A 13,471-nucleotide genomic window follows, 5' to 3' on the forward strand; every position below is an offset into this window, starting at 1 on the left:
GGGTGCAAGGGGACAGCCATTCCGAAATATACGATTGTGCAAGATTATTTCAGGCTTTGTAAACCATTCGTAGTATTTTAAAATCAATTCTAAATGACATGGGTAACCAAAGTAACAGCGCTAAAACTAGTGAAATGTGCTCGGATTTTCTTTTTTCTAGTTAAGGTTCTTGCTGCTGCATTCTATGGTAAATGTAACCAATTGATGTCTTTCTTAGGTAGTCCTGTAAGGAGTGCATTACAGTAATCTAGTCAACTGTAAACAAAATCGTGAACTAATTTTTCAGTGTTTTGTAAGAGGTCTAACTTTAGCTATATTCTTAAGTAAAAAAAGCAGTCTTAGTAATCTGATTAATACTGGCAGTCCCCGGGTTACGTACAAGATAGGGACTGTAGGTTTGTACTTAAGTTAAGTTTGTATGTAAGTCAGAACAGGTACATTATTTTAATAAATGCGATTGTTGACCGACTGTAACCAAGTGCTGTGTCAATGAAGGATGGAGTTTCACCTCTCTCTGACCTTTTTATTATTTCTACTTTATTTTCCATGGTGATGGTTTTTCTCTTCTTTACGTATCACCAGCACTTGCACCAGATTTGTGTTTCAGAGACATTCTTGAAAGGTGAAGACAAATGGTTAAGATGAGCTCTTCTGCACAGCACTGTACACGCTATCACAGCAGGAAGGCACCTGTCATCAACACGTCTGATGTACTGACAAGAGACAGCTTCCTGCTATGTGCGTAACAGTACAAGCAGGCTTGCTATTGAGAATGAATCGGGGCGGCAAGGGTCGGTTCACCACCCGCCCTCCACTACAGTATGCTGCCTGCAGCATCCACCCACCGAGAATGAACTAGGTGCGGCCAAAGTCGGGTAGTGAATCGCCCACCACTGCCCCTATTGAACAGGCAGCCACCCAAGGCACACTACAATGCTACCCCCTGCCACCCTGTTCACCTACAATAGCCTCTTTCCAGCCACAACCGGCGCTTGCAGCATTACCAGCCGTCCACCGAGAATAAACGGAGCAGCCATGTGTGGTGGGCGGGCAGTGAAACGCCCCCCTCTGCTCCATCCAGCCTGTGTCCAGTCAGGAGCAGTAGCTGCAGCGGTGTGGTGGGCGGGCAGCGAACCACAGGTCACCTCTTGCTGCCAGGAGCCACCCGAGGGACACTACACTGCGCGAGCAGTGAAATCTCCCCCCCCAAAGCCTCCGTCCAGCCACCGCTTGCAGCATCCCCAGGCCGAAGATGACAGAGTGGCAGTTACTGAGGCGCATGCGTTGCAGCTAAGGCCCCGTTCATAAGTCGTAGGTCGGATGTCCGTAACTTGGGGACTACCTATATGTTATATTTAAAATTTAGGACAGAGTCAATAGTTACCCATAAATTCCTTACCTCCGAGTTGACTTTTAAACCTATGGGATCAAGTGTATTTCTAATACCACCCCAACATCCATTTTTGCCAATAAGTAAGAGTTCTGTTTTCTCCTTATTTAGTTTGAGAAAGTTACTACTCATCCCTTTGGAAATACAAATAAGACACAGGATCAGAGAGCCAAGAGCATCAAGGTCATCATGTGCTATCAGTAAATACAGCTGTGTGTCATCTGCATAGCTGAAATAGCTGGCCTTGTGATTTGAGATAATCTGACCTAATGGAAGACTATTGATCGAAAAGAGCAGTGGACCCAGAATAGATCATTGTGGTGCACCATATAAAATGCCATGGGGCTCGAAAGTATAATTACCACAACTAACAAAGAATTTTTCTACCTGTTAAGCAAGTCTGAAACCAGTTTAAGACATTGCCAGAGAGGCCCACCCATTGACTAAGGCAATTTATAAAAATTCTCTGATCAATGGTGTCAAATGCTGCTGTCAATTGTAAGAGAACATACTGTATCCACAGCCTCTGTCCGCATTTACCTGCAAGTCATTTACTACTTTAACTAGTGCAGTTTCTGTACTGTGATTTGTTCTAAAACCTGACTGAAACTTGTCAATACTAGAATGTTTATTCAAGTAATCATTTAGCTGTGTAATTACTGCCTTTTCTAGAATTTTACTTAAAAAAGGCAGTTCAAGGCACATCTAATTTTTGCCTGACTTTCACACATTCTAAATGATCTTTGACAGACGCTTTCATTTTCTCATTCCCTGACAATCTCAACATACTGTATTCCATGCTCCCATTGAAAGCCAAACAACAGGAAAAGCTATCCAGTATTGAAGTTTAAATCACTGAGTGAAAGGTTTGTAAAGCAAAGCATTCCAGACGGTTAACCCTCACAGTGCTGCAGAATCATACAGATTACAACCATGGGTGCTAAATATCTGCCTCAAAGATGTCTGGAGTTTTCACTAAAATCTTCAACTCATCCCTAAAATAGGCAACCACGACACAGGTTTTCAAAAAAAGCACCATTGTTCCCATGCCCAAAATGCCCTGAATTACATGTCTGAATGATTACCACCCATTTTCTCTCACTTCAGTGGCCATGGATTGTTTAGAAAAGGTTGTGCAGTCATACATCAATAGAATTATTCCTGCCTTTACTTACCAGCCAAACAGATATGTGGATGATGCTGTATCATAGACCCTCCACACTACCCTTCTTCACCTGGAACACAGCAGAACACATATGTTAGAATACTGTTTATTGACTGCAGCTCAGCCTTTAATACCATCATCTCTGCAAAACAGGTTGCAAAACTCAGGTAACTGTCCCTGCCCAGTTCCATCTTTGTCTGGATACTGGATGTTTAATAGGTAAAATTCAGGTAGTTATATTTGTCAATTAAACATCATTTCTGGACTGGAACTTCAGAATGCTGCTGCCTGTGCTCAAAGCTGTACACAATGTTACCTTATGAATGTGAAGCCAGATATGACACTAATCATACAGGTACAGTTGCTGACGACACTACAGAAAACAGTGTCATTAAGAAAAATGATGAGATTGCATATTGTCAAGAGATTAACAGCCAAATGTCACATGCCTTACCTTGAACATACACAAACCTAAGGAAATGATAGTAGGCTTCAGGATGGGAGAGGTGAAGAACTCACCAGTGTGCTTTGAAGGAGCAGTAGTGGAGACAGAAGGTAGTTTATAATTTCTGAAAGGAACAAAACTGGTCAAAATGTATCACTTCCATAATCAGAAAATGACTTGCTCAGATGGTAGGGTAAGTGTAGTGTGTGAAAACAAATACTGGTGAGCTTCTACCTTAGTACTATTTACAGTACACTGGCAGGAGGGATCGCAGTATGGAATGGGAACACCACAGACCTGGAAAACAGCAGGCAGAGTATATCACTGGCTCTGATCTTCCCACAATAGAGTCTATGTATACCAAATGCTGTAGAAATAGGACTGATGCAATTCTGTGCAACCATACTCACCCTGGGGACAGTCTATTTTCCAAACTGAGGTCAAGCTGTAAGTGTGCTAGTATTAAAACTAGCACCTCTGGGTTGAAGATCTGATTTTATCCCTTCACAGTCCATATTCTGAATAATGTGCATCAGCAGAAATAAATGAGCTGTACATTAAACATCCATCAACATACTACTTAGTCATGTAGTGTTCAGTATTATATTTGTATTGTATTATACTAGGTTTCATGTACCAGATTGAGTAACATTTCGTATGTGCATTTGTAGAAAGAGTAAATGAAGAATCTTGAATTTGCGTTTTGTTATAAATGGTAAGATAAAAATACTAGATAAAACTGTAGTAGGTAAATATTACCTGGTGTGCCCTCACAGTCTTTCTACAGTAAACATTTTAAGGTTTTACCAACAAGTGGCTGGGGAGAGGGAAGTCTGGGCATCTCTGCTCAAGCTGCTGCCCCCGCGACTCAATCTCAGATAAGCGGAAGAGGATGGATGGATGGATGGTTTTAGCAACAGTGTAAACTTCCTTAATAGATGTTCGATTATTGTGTACCCTGATTTGCAGTCTTATTATGGTATCCAAGTTCCCTCAACGTCTTGTGTTGACTAACTGCTTCTATTTTTTTTTGTTACATAGGCTGCATTCAGCACCACTGAGATGGCTCTTGCTCTAAACCGCTACCTGTGTTCTGCAGTGCTGCCACTTCTGACCAAGTGTGCTCCACTTTTTGCTGGAACAGAACATCGAGCCATTATGATTGACTCCATGTTGCACACCATCTATCGTCTATCTAGGGGGCGGTCTCTTACTAAAGCACAGCGTGATGTCATTGAGGACTGCTTGATGTCACTTTGCAAGTATGTATTAAGGATATGATATGTTTCAGACTATATTTTTGCAAGTCTTGAGAAGAGTGTTACATGTTGCTCTTTAAATAATGAGGAAAACATATTTAAGAATGATTTGATGGTATTTTAAAGTTCTGTAAGACTGCTTAATGCATCAAAGTCTAAACAATGTCCATCAGTTGCAGGTGCTCAATTTTTTTCAGTATGTCTTTGTGAATATCAAATATAAAATCTTTTTATTTTAGATTCTTACGGCCATCCATGTTACAGCATCTCCTAAGGCGTCTAGTGTTTGATGTACCTATTCTCAATGAGTATGCCAAGATGCCTTTGAAGGTAAGTCATATTTACATTTTTTGAGGTGTTACTTGCCTTGTGCATTTGATACTTATGACTTTGAAATGCATTATATTTAATTAAAGTTTTTTTTTATTTTTTCCTTTTATCAGCTTCTCACAAATCACTATGAGCGCTGCTGGAAGTACTACTGCCTTCCCAATGGTTGGGCCAATTTTGGTGTGACCTCAGAGGAAGAATTGCATTTATCACGAAAACTGTTTTGGGGCATATTTGAGTCCTTGGCACATAAGGTAGGTAGCAGGGCAATATACAAAACACACTGGGTTGATTAAATTATCACCAAGCGTTCTTTTTCTCTGCATTTAGACTTCATAATACATCTACAGTAGCAGAGTTCTGTGGTCAACCGTGTTTTTCCAGATTTGTTATGTTCCTTGTCATTAACTATTTCTGCTTAAGATAGTGAATTTTCATGGCTTCAGGAGTAAGCCATTTTCTCCCTCATGCTTTCTGTTTCTCTCTTGGATGAGACTGTATAAATGAGAACATTCATTTTCAATGTGAATCGATTTAGAATAACATTAATTGATATTTAGGAATATGCCAGATGTTAATGATGTGTTAATGATATGTTAATAATACACATAGAGAGGATCAAAATGAAGAGAAACTATAAAAACCTATCTGTTATAAACAGAAAGCTAATAGGCTATAAACACATTAAAATCTGACAGGAACACAAAATCAGGGTTACTACACATTCTCAGGCTTAAGAACTGTAATAGTATGGGTGCTGTTAATGAGCTTTAGAGGAGTTCTTGTCCAGGTGTTCTAATTTTTAGTAGTCTACACTCAACTAGACTTTTTCACTGATATTGTTACTTCTCTTTCTTTTATCATATACTGTTTAATAAAGTGATCTTTCCATTTTAGAAATTTGATGCCGAATTATTCAAGATAGCAATGCCTTGCCTCTGTGCCATTGCTGGTGCCATCCCGCCTGATTATGTGGATGCAAGTTACTCTTCCAAGACAGAAAAGAAGGCATCTGTTGATGCAGAAGGGAATTTTGACCCCAAACCGATAGACGCCACAAAGTAAGAAAACATGTTTTCTAAAAGGGCATATGTTAATTTATTTATCATACCACAATTAAATAGAAAATAAAGCCACAATGAGTATAACATGACTGGTTAAGGAATGATACAATCACAATAAAATTTTACATATCTAATAACAAATATAAATTACCCTACTGCTGTTAAATATGTATGTGCGTGAATGTGATGTGTGACGGTCAAAGCTGGTTTGAGCCTTGTGCCCAGATTCAACCAGGACTAGCACCAGAATCCTGTGACCCTAAACTAGATAAATAGGTTTGAAAATTGGTTGATGAATGGATATATTAAAATAAATTTGAAAAATATGTATCTACTCTATATATATATATATATATACAGTATATATGTATGATTTTATGTGACTTTATATCTCACGTTTTTTGTCACGCTTTAACTCTGGCTTATTTTAAAATGTTTGGCATTTGGTGTTCAGAATTTATTGAACTTTAATGTGATGTTGTTAGATTTTCAGATTATTATTCTGTTTTTAAATTATAAACTAAAATATCAAGAAAGTCGTGGGGCGGCCTACTAAGCCGCCAATGGGGGTAGGGCGGCAAAGGAGCCAGGGGGGCTTGTACCATATCTTTAAGTACAATCGCTTTCTCTAATGGAGTGGCTCAGCTGTGGGATAAATGGGGGCCCAGCGCCCATCCCAGCGTTTGGCGAGCGAAGTGAGCAGTAGGTAGAGCCTACTAGTATGATAATAATGTACTAAATAACAGCCAGCATGGAATTATGAGAGGAAGACCTTGCCAAACCAATTTTTTTTTATTTATTTGAACATGCAATTATAATATTTGATAAAAGCAAACATGTAATGTACATTGAAAAATAATTCGGAAACTAGAAGTTGTGAGCATCAAAAGCAACATGTAAAACTGGATCTCAAGTTGGTTAACCATCAGAAAACATAAAGTACAGTTTAGAAAACAATGATCCATATGTGGTGAGGTCATCAGTCAAGTTCCTCAGGGGTCTGTCCTGGGACCGTTACTTTTTCTGATTATTAGTAATGACATAGATTTTGGTGTTGTTAGCAACCTTGTGAATTTCACAGATAATACTAAAATTGGAGGAATGGCAGGCACTGAGTAGGCAGTGTAATCACCCGGGGGTGTGTAATCACCTCAGACCCAAACCTCAGACACAGCAATACCCAGCACAGTTTTAAGTTCAAGTAGAAGATACTTATTTAAACACAACATTTATGCAGTAATCACCCTCAAAGGTAAGCCAAAATACACAATAAATAGATCAATTCTTCCTCCTTCCTTCCTCCTGTTGAGTGTTACCTACTGCCTCCTGACTCTGACGTCCCAGTGTGAGACAGTGGGCTCCTTTTAAGCCAGACCTGGGAATGCCACTGGTGTCACGCCATGTCTTCTTGGAAGCATTTCCGGTCCTTACAGAAAGCATGTAGGCCTTCCCCCGACAGCACCCTCTTTTGCTACCTTGGGACCCCAACAGGGTTGAACTTCCAGACATCAGCTCCCATGTATCATTGCAATTGTCCCGACTGGGTTACCATACGGGGACCACTGCCACCTGGCATATGGGGAATATAACAACTCCCGACTCTCAGTTTCTGCTGGTCCATCTATTATTTTATACCAGCTGGGCACAAAATTGTTTTCTTGTCTCACCAGCCAATCCATCTGTTGTTCTACTCTTGACTTATAGCTGAAGCAGAAACCTTCACAACCCTTAAGATTCTGGAGTAGAAATTGGGACAGATTAGTATTAGTTAAACAAACAAGCCAGATAAAGTAAATGGTCTTCTTTCATTTATCAGAATTATTAGGTTCTGCGGTTGAGGAAGAACAGCAAGTCCCACGAAGAAATGTCGGGACGTTAGCCCATTGACGTTGTCCCTATTTAATCAAATGAAAATAATTCAAACAAAAGTAAACGCTTTAGGTGCAAAACAAAACACAGCAGTCCAAAGACCAAACAATGGAGCTGTCAAGCTTTGTAATCAGTTCTGTCATTCAACAGGTTGGAGCTCCATCCTGTGGTGTGCTCTGTTCAGCCTCGGGAATTATAGGTTGGGACTGGTCAGGGGTGCTAGTACATACCTCAGAGGAGTCTGGAGAGTGAGTCACTGATGCACATGCATGACAGTCTCTGTGTATATTTGATATCAACCAATATGCTTGTAGTTTCCATTTATTTTAGGTTGCTGTAACAAACTTTCTAGGGGACACTTAGTGGTGTAAGGTTTTCATTTGACTGGAAAAATGTATGGTTTTAAGGCATTCCAATATAATATTTGTATCATAAGTTGACTTTATAATTATTTTTGAAAGACATTTATTAGCATACATTAGTTTTGTTAAAGTCCTTTATAAAACTGTATTTTTTCCTTAGTAGGAGCAACTAATTTTCAGTCATGTCTGTAGGTTTTTATTACAATTTACTTGCATTTTAAAGGTTATTTTGGTCAAAACAATAATTCCATTCCAATGAAATGTTTCCTATACATAAAAAAGTTAATGTCTTCCCCTTAAAACTACTAAGTTGTACTGTACATCAAAATACTTTAGATAGTGTTTTAAGCTATACCCATTTTTATGAAGATTTTTAAAGGACAAACATAAGTGATGCATTATTTTTTGAAATTTATCTCTTGAAGAAGTTAAAATCCATAAAACCATTAAGGAATCTTTGTTTAATGGCTTATGTTAATGAAAACAGCAGGAGTGACAAACACAAAGTAATTAACCCTAATTTACATACTGTTATAATATACAGAGTACAGCATAATCAGTTTCTTGATGTTGTAAACCATCCATCGTTCACACTTTGTCCATCATCTATTTATGTAAGTGTCTGGTATGCTTATTCTGCTACTCCAGAGAATCTTTCATTTTATTTATTGCTTTTGCAGCACTATAATTCCAGAGAAGCTGGATGCATTTATAAATAAATATGCTGAATATACCCATGATAAGTGGGCATTTGAAAAGGTATGTAAGAAGCTCAGTACTCTCCCAAGCTTTGTACTTCAAAACATGCCCAATGTTTCAAAAACCTTTTTTTTTTTTTTCAGATTCAAACTAACTGGACATATGGAGAAGCCATTGATGAGAATGCCAAAACTCATCCAATGCTCAGGCCTTATAAAACATTCTCAGAGAAGGTGAGTCTTCATGTTTTAACTTTGGATTCCACTGTTGTAGTCAAATTCTAAAGCTGTTAACTGCTCACTCTACGCTTTGACTAAACTTTATTCATTCTTTGCTTTTTGTAAACAAATTGTATCATCCTGGTCAGTTCTGCCAGTTAAAGTGGAGTAAAGGAAGGGAGTCAGTATTCATATGTACACTCACCTAAAGGATTATTAGGAACACCTGTTCAATTTCTCATTAATGCAATTATCTAATCAACCAATCACATGGCAGTTGCTTCAATGCATTTAGGGGTGTGGTCCTGGTCAAGACAATCTCCTGAACTCCAAACTGAATGTCAGAATGGGAAAGAAAGGGGATTTAATCAATTTTGAGCGTGGCATGGTTGTTGGTGCCAGACGGGCCGGTCTGAGTATTTCACAATCTGCTCAGTTACTGGGATTTTCACGCACAACCATTTCTAGGGTTTACAAAGAATGGTGTGAAAAGGGAAAAACATTCAGTATGCGGCAGTCCTGTGGGCGAAAATGCCTTGTTGATGCTAGAGGTCAGAGGAGAATGGGCCGACTGATTCAAGCTGATAGAAGAGCAACTTTGACTGAAATAACCAGTCGTTACAACCGAGGTATGCAGCAAAGCATTTGTGAAGCCACAACATGCACAACCTTGAGGCGGATGGGCTACAACAGCAGAAGACCCCACCGGGTACCACTCATCTCCACTACAAATAGGAAAAAGAGGCTACAATTTGCACAATCTCACCAAAATTGGACAGTTGAAGACTGGAAAAATGTTGCCTGGTCTGATGAGTCTCGATTTCTGTTGAGACATTCAAATGGTAGAGTCAGAATTTGGCGTAAACAGAATGAGAACATGGATCCATCATACCTTGTTACCACTGTGCAGGCTGGTGGTGGTGGTGTAATGGTGTGGGGGATGTTTTCTTGGCACACTTTAGGCCCCTTAGTGCCAATTGTTTCTGACCATGTCCATCCCTTCCTGACCACCATGTACCCATCCTCTGATGGCTACTTCCAGCAGGATAATGCACCATGTCACAAAGCTCGAATCATTTCAAACTGGTTTCTTGAACATGACAATGAGTTCACTGTACTAAAATGACCCCCACAGTCACCAGATCTCAACCCAATAGAGCATCTTTGGGATGTGGTGGAATGGGAGCTTCGTGCCCTGGATGTGCATCTCACAAATCTCCATCAACTGCAAGATGCTATCCTATTAATATGGGCCAACATTTCTAAAAAATGCTTTCAGCACCTTGTTGAATCAATGTCATGTAGAATTAAGGCAGTTCTGAAGGCAAAAGGGGGTCAAACACCGTATTAGTATGGTGTTCCTAATAATCCTTTAGGTGAGTGTATGATTTGCTACCAAACCACATGAGATGATAAATGTAAATGAGGACAGATGTGTAGAAGCAGCATGTGGAAAATGGCTGAAGCTCACAGATATCAGGGAAAGAATTTGTAACTTAGAAAATGAATAATGGTGGGGTGTTTTTCAGTGGACTTTAGACTGCAGCAGAAGTTCAGTGTTAGCATTTCATAAAAAAGGCAATTACCTGCAATTCTCAGCTTGATACAGTATAATGTGAATGTAACTTGTTTTCTAATAAACATTTTAATCCTTGGATAGTCAAAGGGAAAAATTTTCATTAAGAATTAGGTACACCAAGGAAACAAACACCAGAATTAAGACCAAAAAAAAATAAATTGGTGAAGCTGTCAGAGTATAATTTTAGCTGATCTGTAGGTCAGGATATTACTGAGGTATAATTGTTGATATATTGTTTAAATAGGTCAATTGCTAGCTTAATTTTTGAAAGGACGAAAAAAACTATTTTAAACAAGTAGCTATATCCCTAAATTGAGCAATGGTCCTGCAGAGCTGTTGATAAAAATGGCTTTGAAAGTATATAGTATTAATAGTGAGTACTGTTTTATTTTAAGAATTCGTAAATCTTAAATGGACACAATACTCGTTTATTAGAGAGATTACATTGCTATTTTAATGTTTTAATTGAATCGGATTAGTTTTGTCTTCATGCTATGATAATATTTCCAGCTTAAAATTTTAAATCACAATGGCTCACCATCCATATCATGTGTTTTACTCTTTTTAACTTCCCTTACCTTAAGGATAAAGAGATTTATCGTTGGCCTATTAAAGAGTCTATCAAGGCTATGATTGCATGGGAATGGACAATTGAAAAAGCCCGTGAAGGTGATGAAGAGAAAACAGAAAAAAAGACCAAAACTCGCAAGATTTCTCAGACTGCACAGGTCAGTACATAATAACCCATAGGAACTTGTTTCTGAACAAGGGATTTGAATTGTTACACTGCGTTTAAAGAGCAGTGCAGCTTAATTGTAAATTGTGGCCATATACACCAAGACAGTGCTTATTGTTAAATAATGGACCTTAAAATGCCATCTTCTTTTATGTGTAGGCAACCTATGATCCCAGCCATGGCTATAATCCGCAGCCAATTGACATCTCTGGTATGACCCTGTCTAGGGAACTTCAGGTAAGGATTCTATTCAGCAAGATCCATAATTAATATGTGATAAAGTCACAGGTCTAGACTAACCACGACCCCACACCATCATAGCTTGCCATCCTGACCCTGAAATAGAATAAGTTTGGCATAAGTATTTCACATAAGGCTATCTTTAATTTAAAATCAAATGCTTACCCTATTACCCTGTAAATGAAGACAAGTTGAAGAGAATCAGCAAAGATACAACTTCTTAGTTATATTGTGGTAGAAAGTAATAGACAAACTATGTTTCTTCTGTCTGAAGAAAAGGTGCAAGTCAATGTCCTTGGTTAATAGCATTTCAATACCATGCTTTTGCTGGCCTTGTTTCATTATTGATCGTGCTTCACTTATTATTCTGCCCACATGGTCAAACGCCCATCTCCACCCCCACAAATTGATGAGAATCAATCATGAAGCTGAAATACTGTAAGTGCTTCTTAAAGGAGTGTTAATATTTATTACTAAGGTGTAAGATTATATTTTTCTGAGAGACAGGAAGAAATTTTGTTTTGTGAAACAACATTGTATTCCTTCTGTTACACCTCATTCTAGGTTTCTTTTATGCACTGAATGTTGAGTAATCATTATAATTTTTCCACTAACTCAGGCCATGGCAGAGCAGCTTGCGGAGAATTATCATAACACCTGGGGTCGGAAAAAGAAACTTGAGTTGCAGGCCAAAGGTAAGCTTTTTGCTTTGTTTTCTGTATTTATTCCTGGAATGTTTAGGGTTTGGTGGGAGTAATAGTTTTAGTTCCTGTGGATGTGTTGGTTTTTAATTTTTTTAAATATATTGTAGATGTGTGTGTGTATGTATATTGGCAGAAAGCTATAGGAAAACAATAGGGTAATAATGTTATAGAAATTGTCTAAACCAGCCACATAATAATCTGCATGTATTATTATTTTACAGTACCTCATATGTGTTCTTTTTCTTGGATGGCCTACTAAGATTGTTTTTGATTACAGCTGCTCCACTTAGGTAATTCTTATACATTTAACCCATGATCCAGTTTCTCCTTTTTAAAATTCTTGGAAGACCACTAGTATCAATTACAAAGCACTCCCTTGGGGAAACAAACTCACTTAGAAATGAGGAGACATATCGTGCAGCACTGCGAAATGCTTAGGCAACCCACCATAACCCCCTCACAAACCAATAATCTCATCCTGCGACCCACCAGATGTAACCTAGATCACGACCCAGTCGTTGAGAAATACCTCACATGGTCTTGATGTAGTGATGCAGAAACTCAAAGGTCGAATTGTTCCAAATGGGTCTCTAAGTTGGTGCATGATATATATATATATATATATTATGGGGTGCCAAGCAGGGAAATATACTCATTTTGGGAATATATAAAGTCAGTGTTCTGAATATATACATAACACCAAAACCTGATTATATAAAGTCAGCGTTGGAATATATAAAATCATTCCCGAATATGGGGGCAGCACAGTGGCGCACTGGTAGTGCTGCTGCCTCACAGTTAGGAGACCTGGGTTTGCTTCCTGGGTCCTCCCTGCGTGGAGTTTGCATGTTCTCCCCGTGTCTGCGTGGGTTTCCTCTGGGTACTCCAGTTTCCTCCCACAGTCCAAAGACATGCAGGTTAGGTGGATTGGCAAATCTAAATTGTCCCTAGTATGTGCTTGGTGTGTGTGTGCTCCTTGCGGTTGGCTGGCGGCCTGCCCAGGGTTTGTTTCCTGCCTTGCGCCCTGTGTTAGCTGGGATTGGCTCCAGCAGACCCCCGTGACCCTGTAGTTAGGATATAGCGGGTTGGTAATGGATAGATGGATTCCCAAATATATAATTTCCATGCTTGTCATTTCACTCGTACTAATGAAAGGTAAACTTCGACATAAGCCACTCAGAGTCAATGGGGCTTGTGAGGTTCGTCCAAAAATGCGCCCATACAAAAAGAATAAATAAATATAGTGTTCAAAATGCCGGGCACATACATCACTTTGAATGAATTAACTGAACAGTGGGTTTTTTTTTTAATATTTTTCTGAAGATGTTTTTGTGAACTTATTTCATTACGTTGTATTAGGAACTCATTGAGTTTACGAAAAATGTGCCTAAGTCATTTCAGGTTGTATATT

At 38.9% G+C, this 13,471-nt stretch overlaps 1 protein-coding gene across 10 annotated transcripts in view; it reads left to right on the forward strand.

The window, feature by feature from the left end:
- Positions 1-13,471, forward strand: part of LOC120538749 (ryanodine receptor 1-like) — a 364,839-nt gene that overhangs the window by 171,858 nt on the left and 179,510 nt on the right. For all 10 annotated transcript variants that reach the window (XM_039768185.1, XM_039768186.1, XM_039768187.1 and 7 more), the window contains 9 exons: positions 4,042-4,262; positions 4,499-4,589; positions 4,703-4,843; positions 5,487-5,650; positions 8,565-8,643; positions 8,727-8,816; positions 10,965-11,108; positions 11,276-11,353; positions 11,976-12,051. In XM_039768185.1, the coding sequence (XP_039624119.1) occupies positions 4,042-4,262; positions 4,499-4,589; positions 4,703-4,843; positions 5,487-5,650; positions 8,565-8,643; positions 8,727-8,816; positions 10,965-11,108; positions 11,276-11,353; positions 11,976-12,051 (1,084 nt within the window). The remainder of the gene's footprint in view (positions 1-4,041; positions 4,263-4,498; positions 4,590-4,702; positions 4,844-5,486; positions 5,651-8,564; positions 8,644-8,726; positions 8,817-10,964; positions 11,109-11,275; positions 11,354-11,975; positions 12,052-13,471) is intronic.

The sequence above is a fragment of the Polypterus senegalus genome, chromosome 11 (genome assembly GCF_016835505.1).
Source record: "Polypterus senegalus isolate Bchr_013 chromosome 11, ASM1683550v1, whole genome shotgun sequence".
NCBI classification, from domain to species: domain Eukaryota; kingdom Metazoa; phylum Chordata; class Cladistia; order Polypteriformes; family Polypteridae; genus Polypterus; species Polypterus senegalus.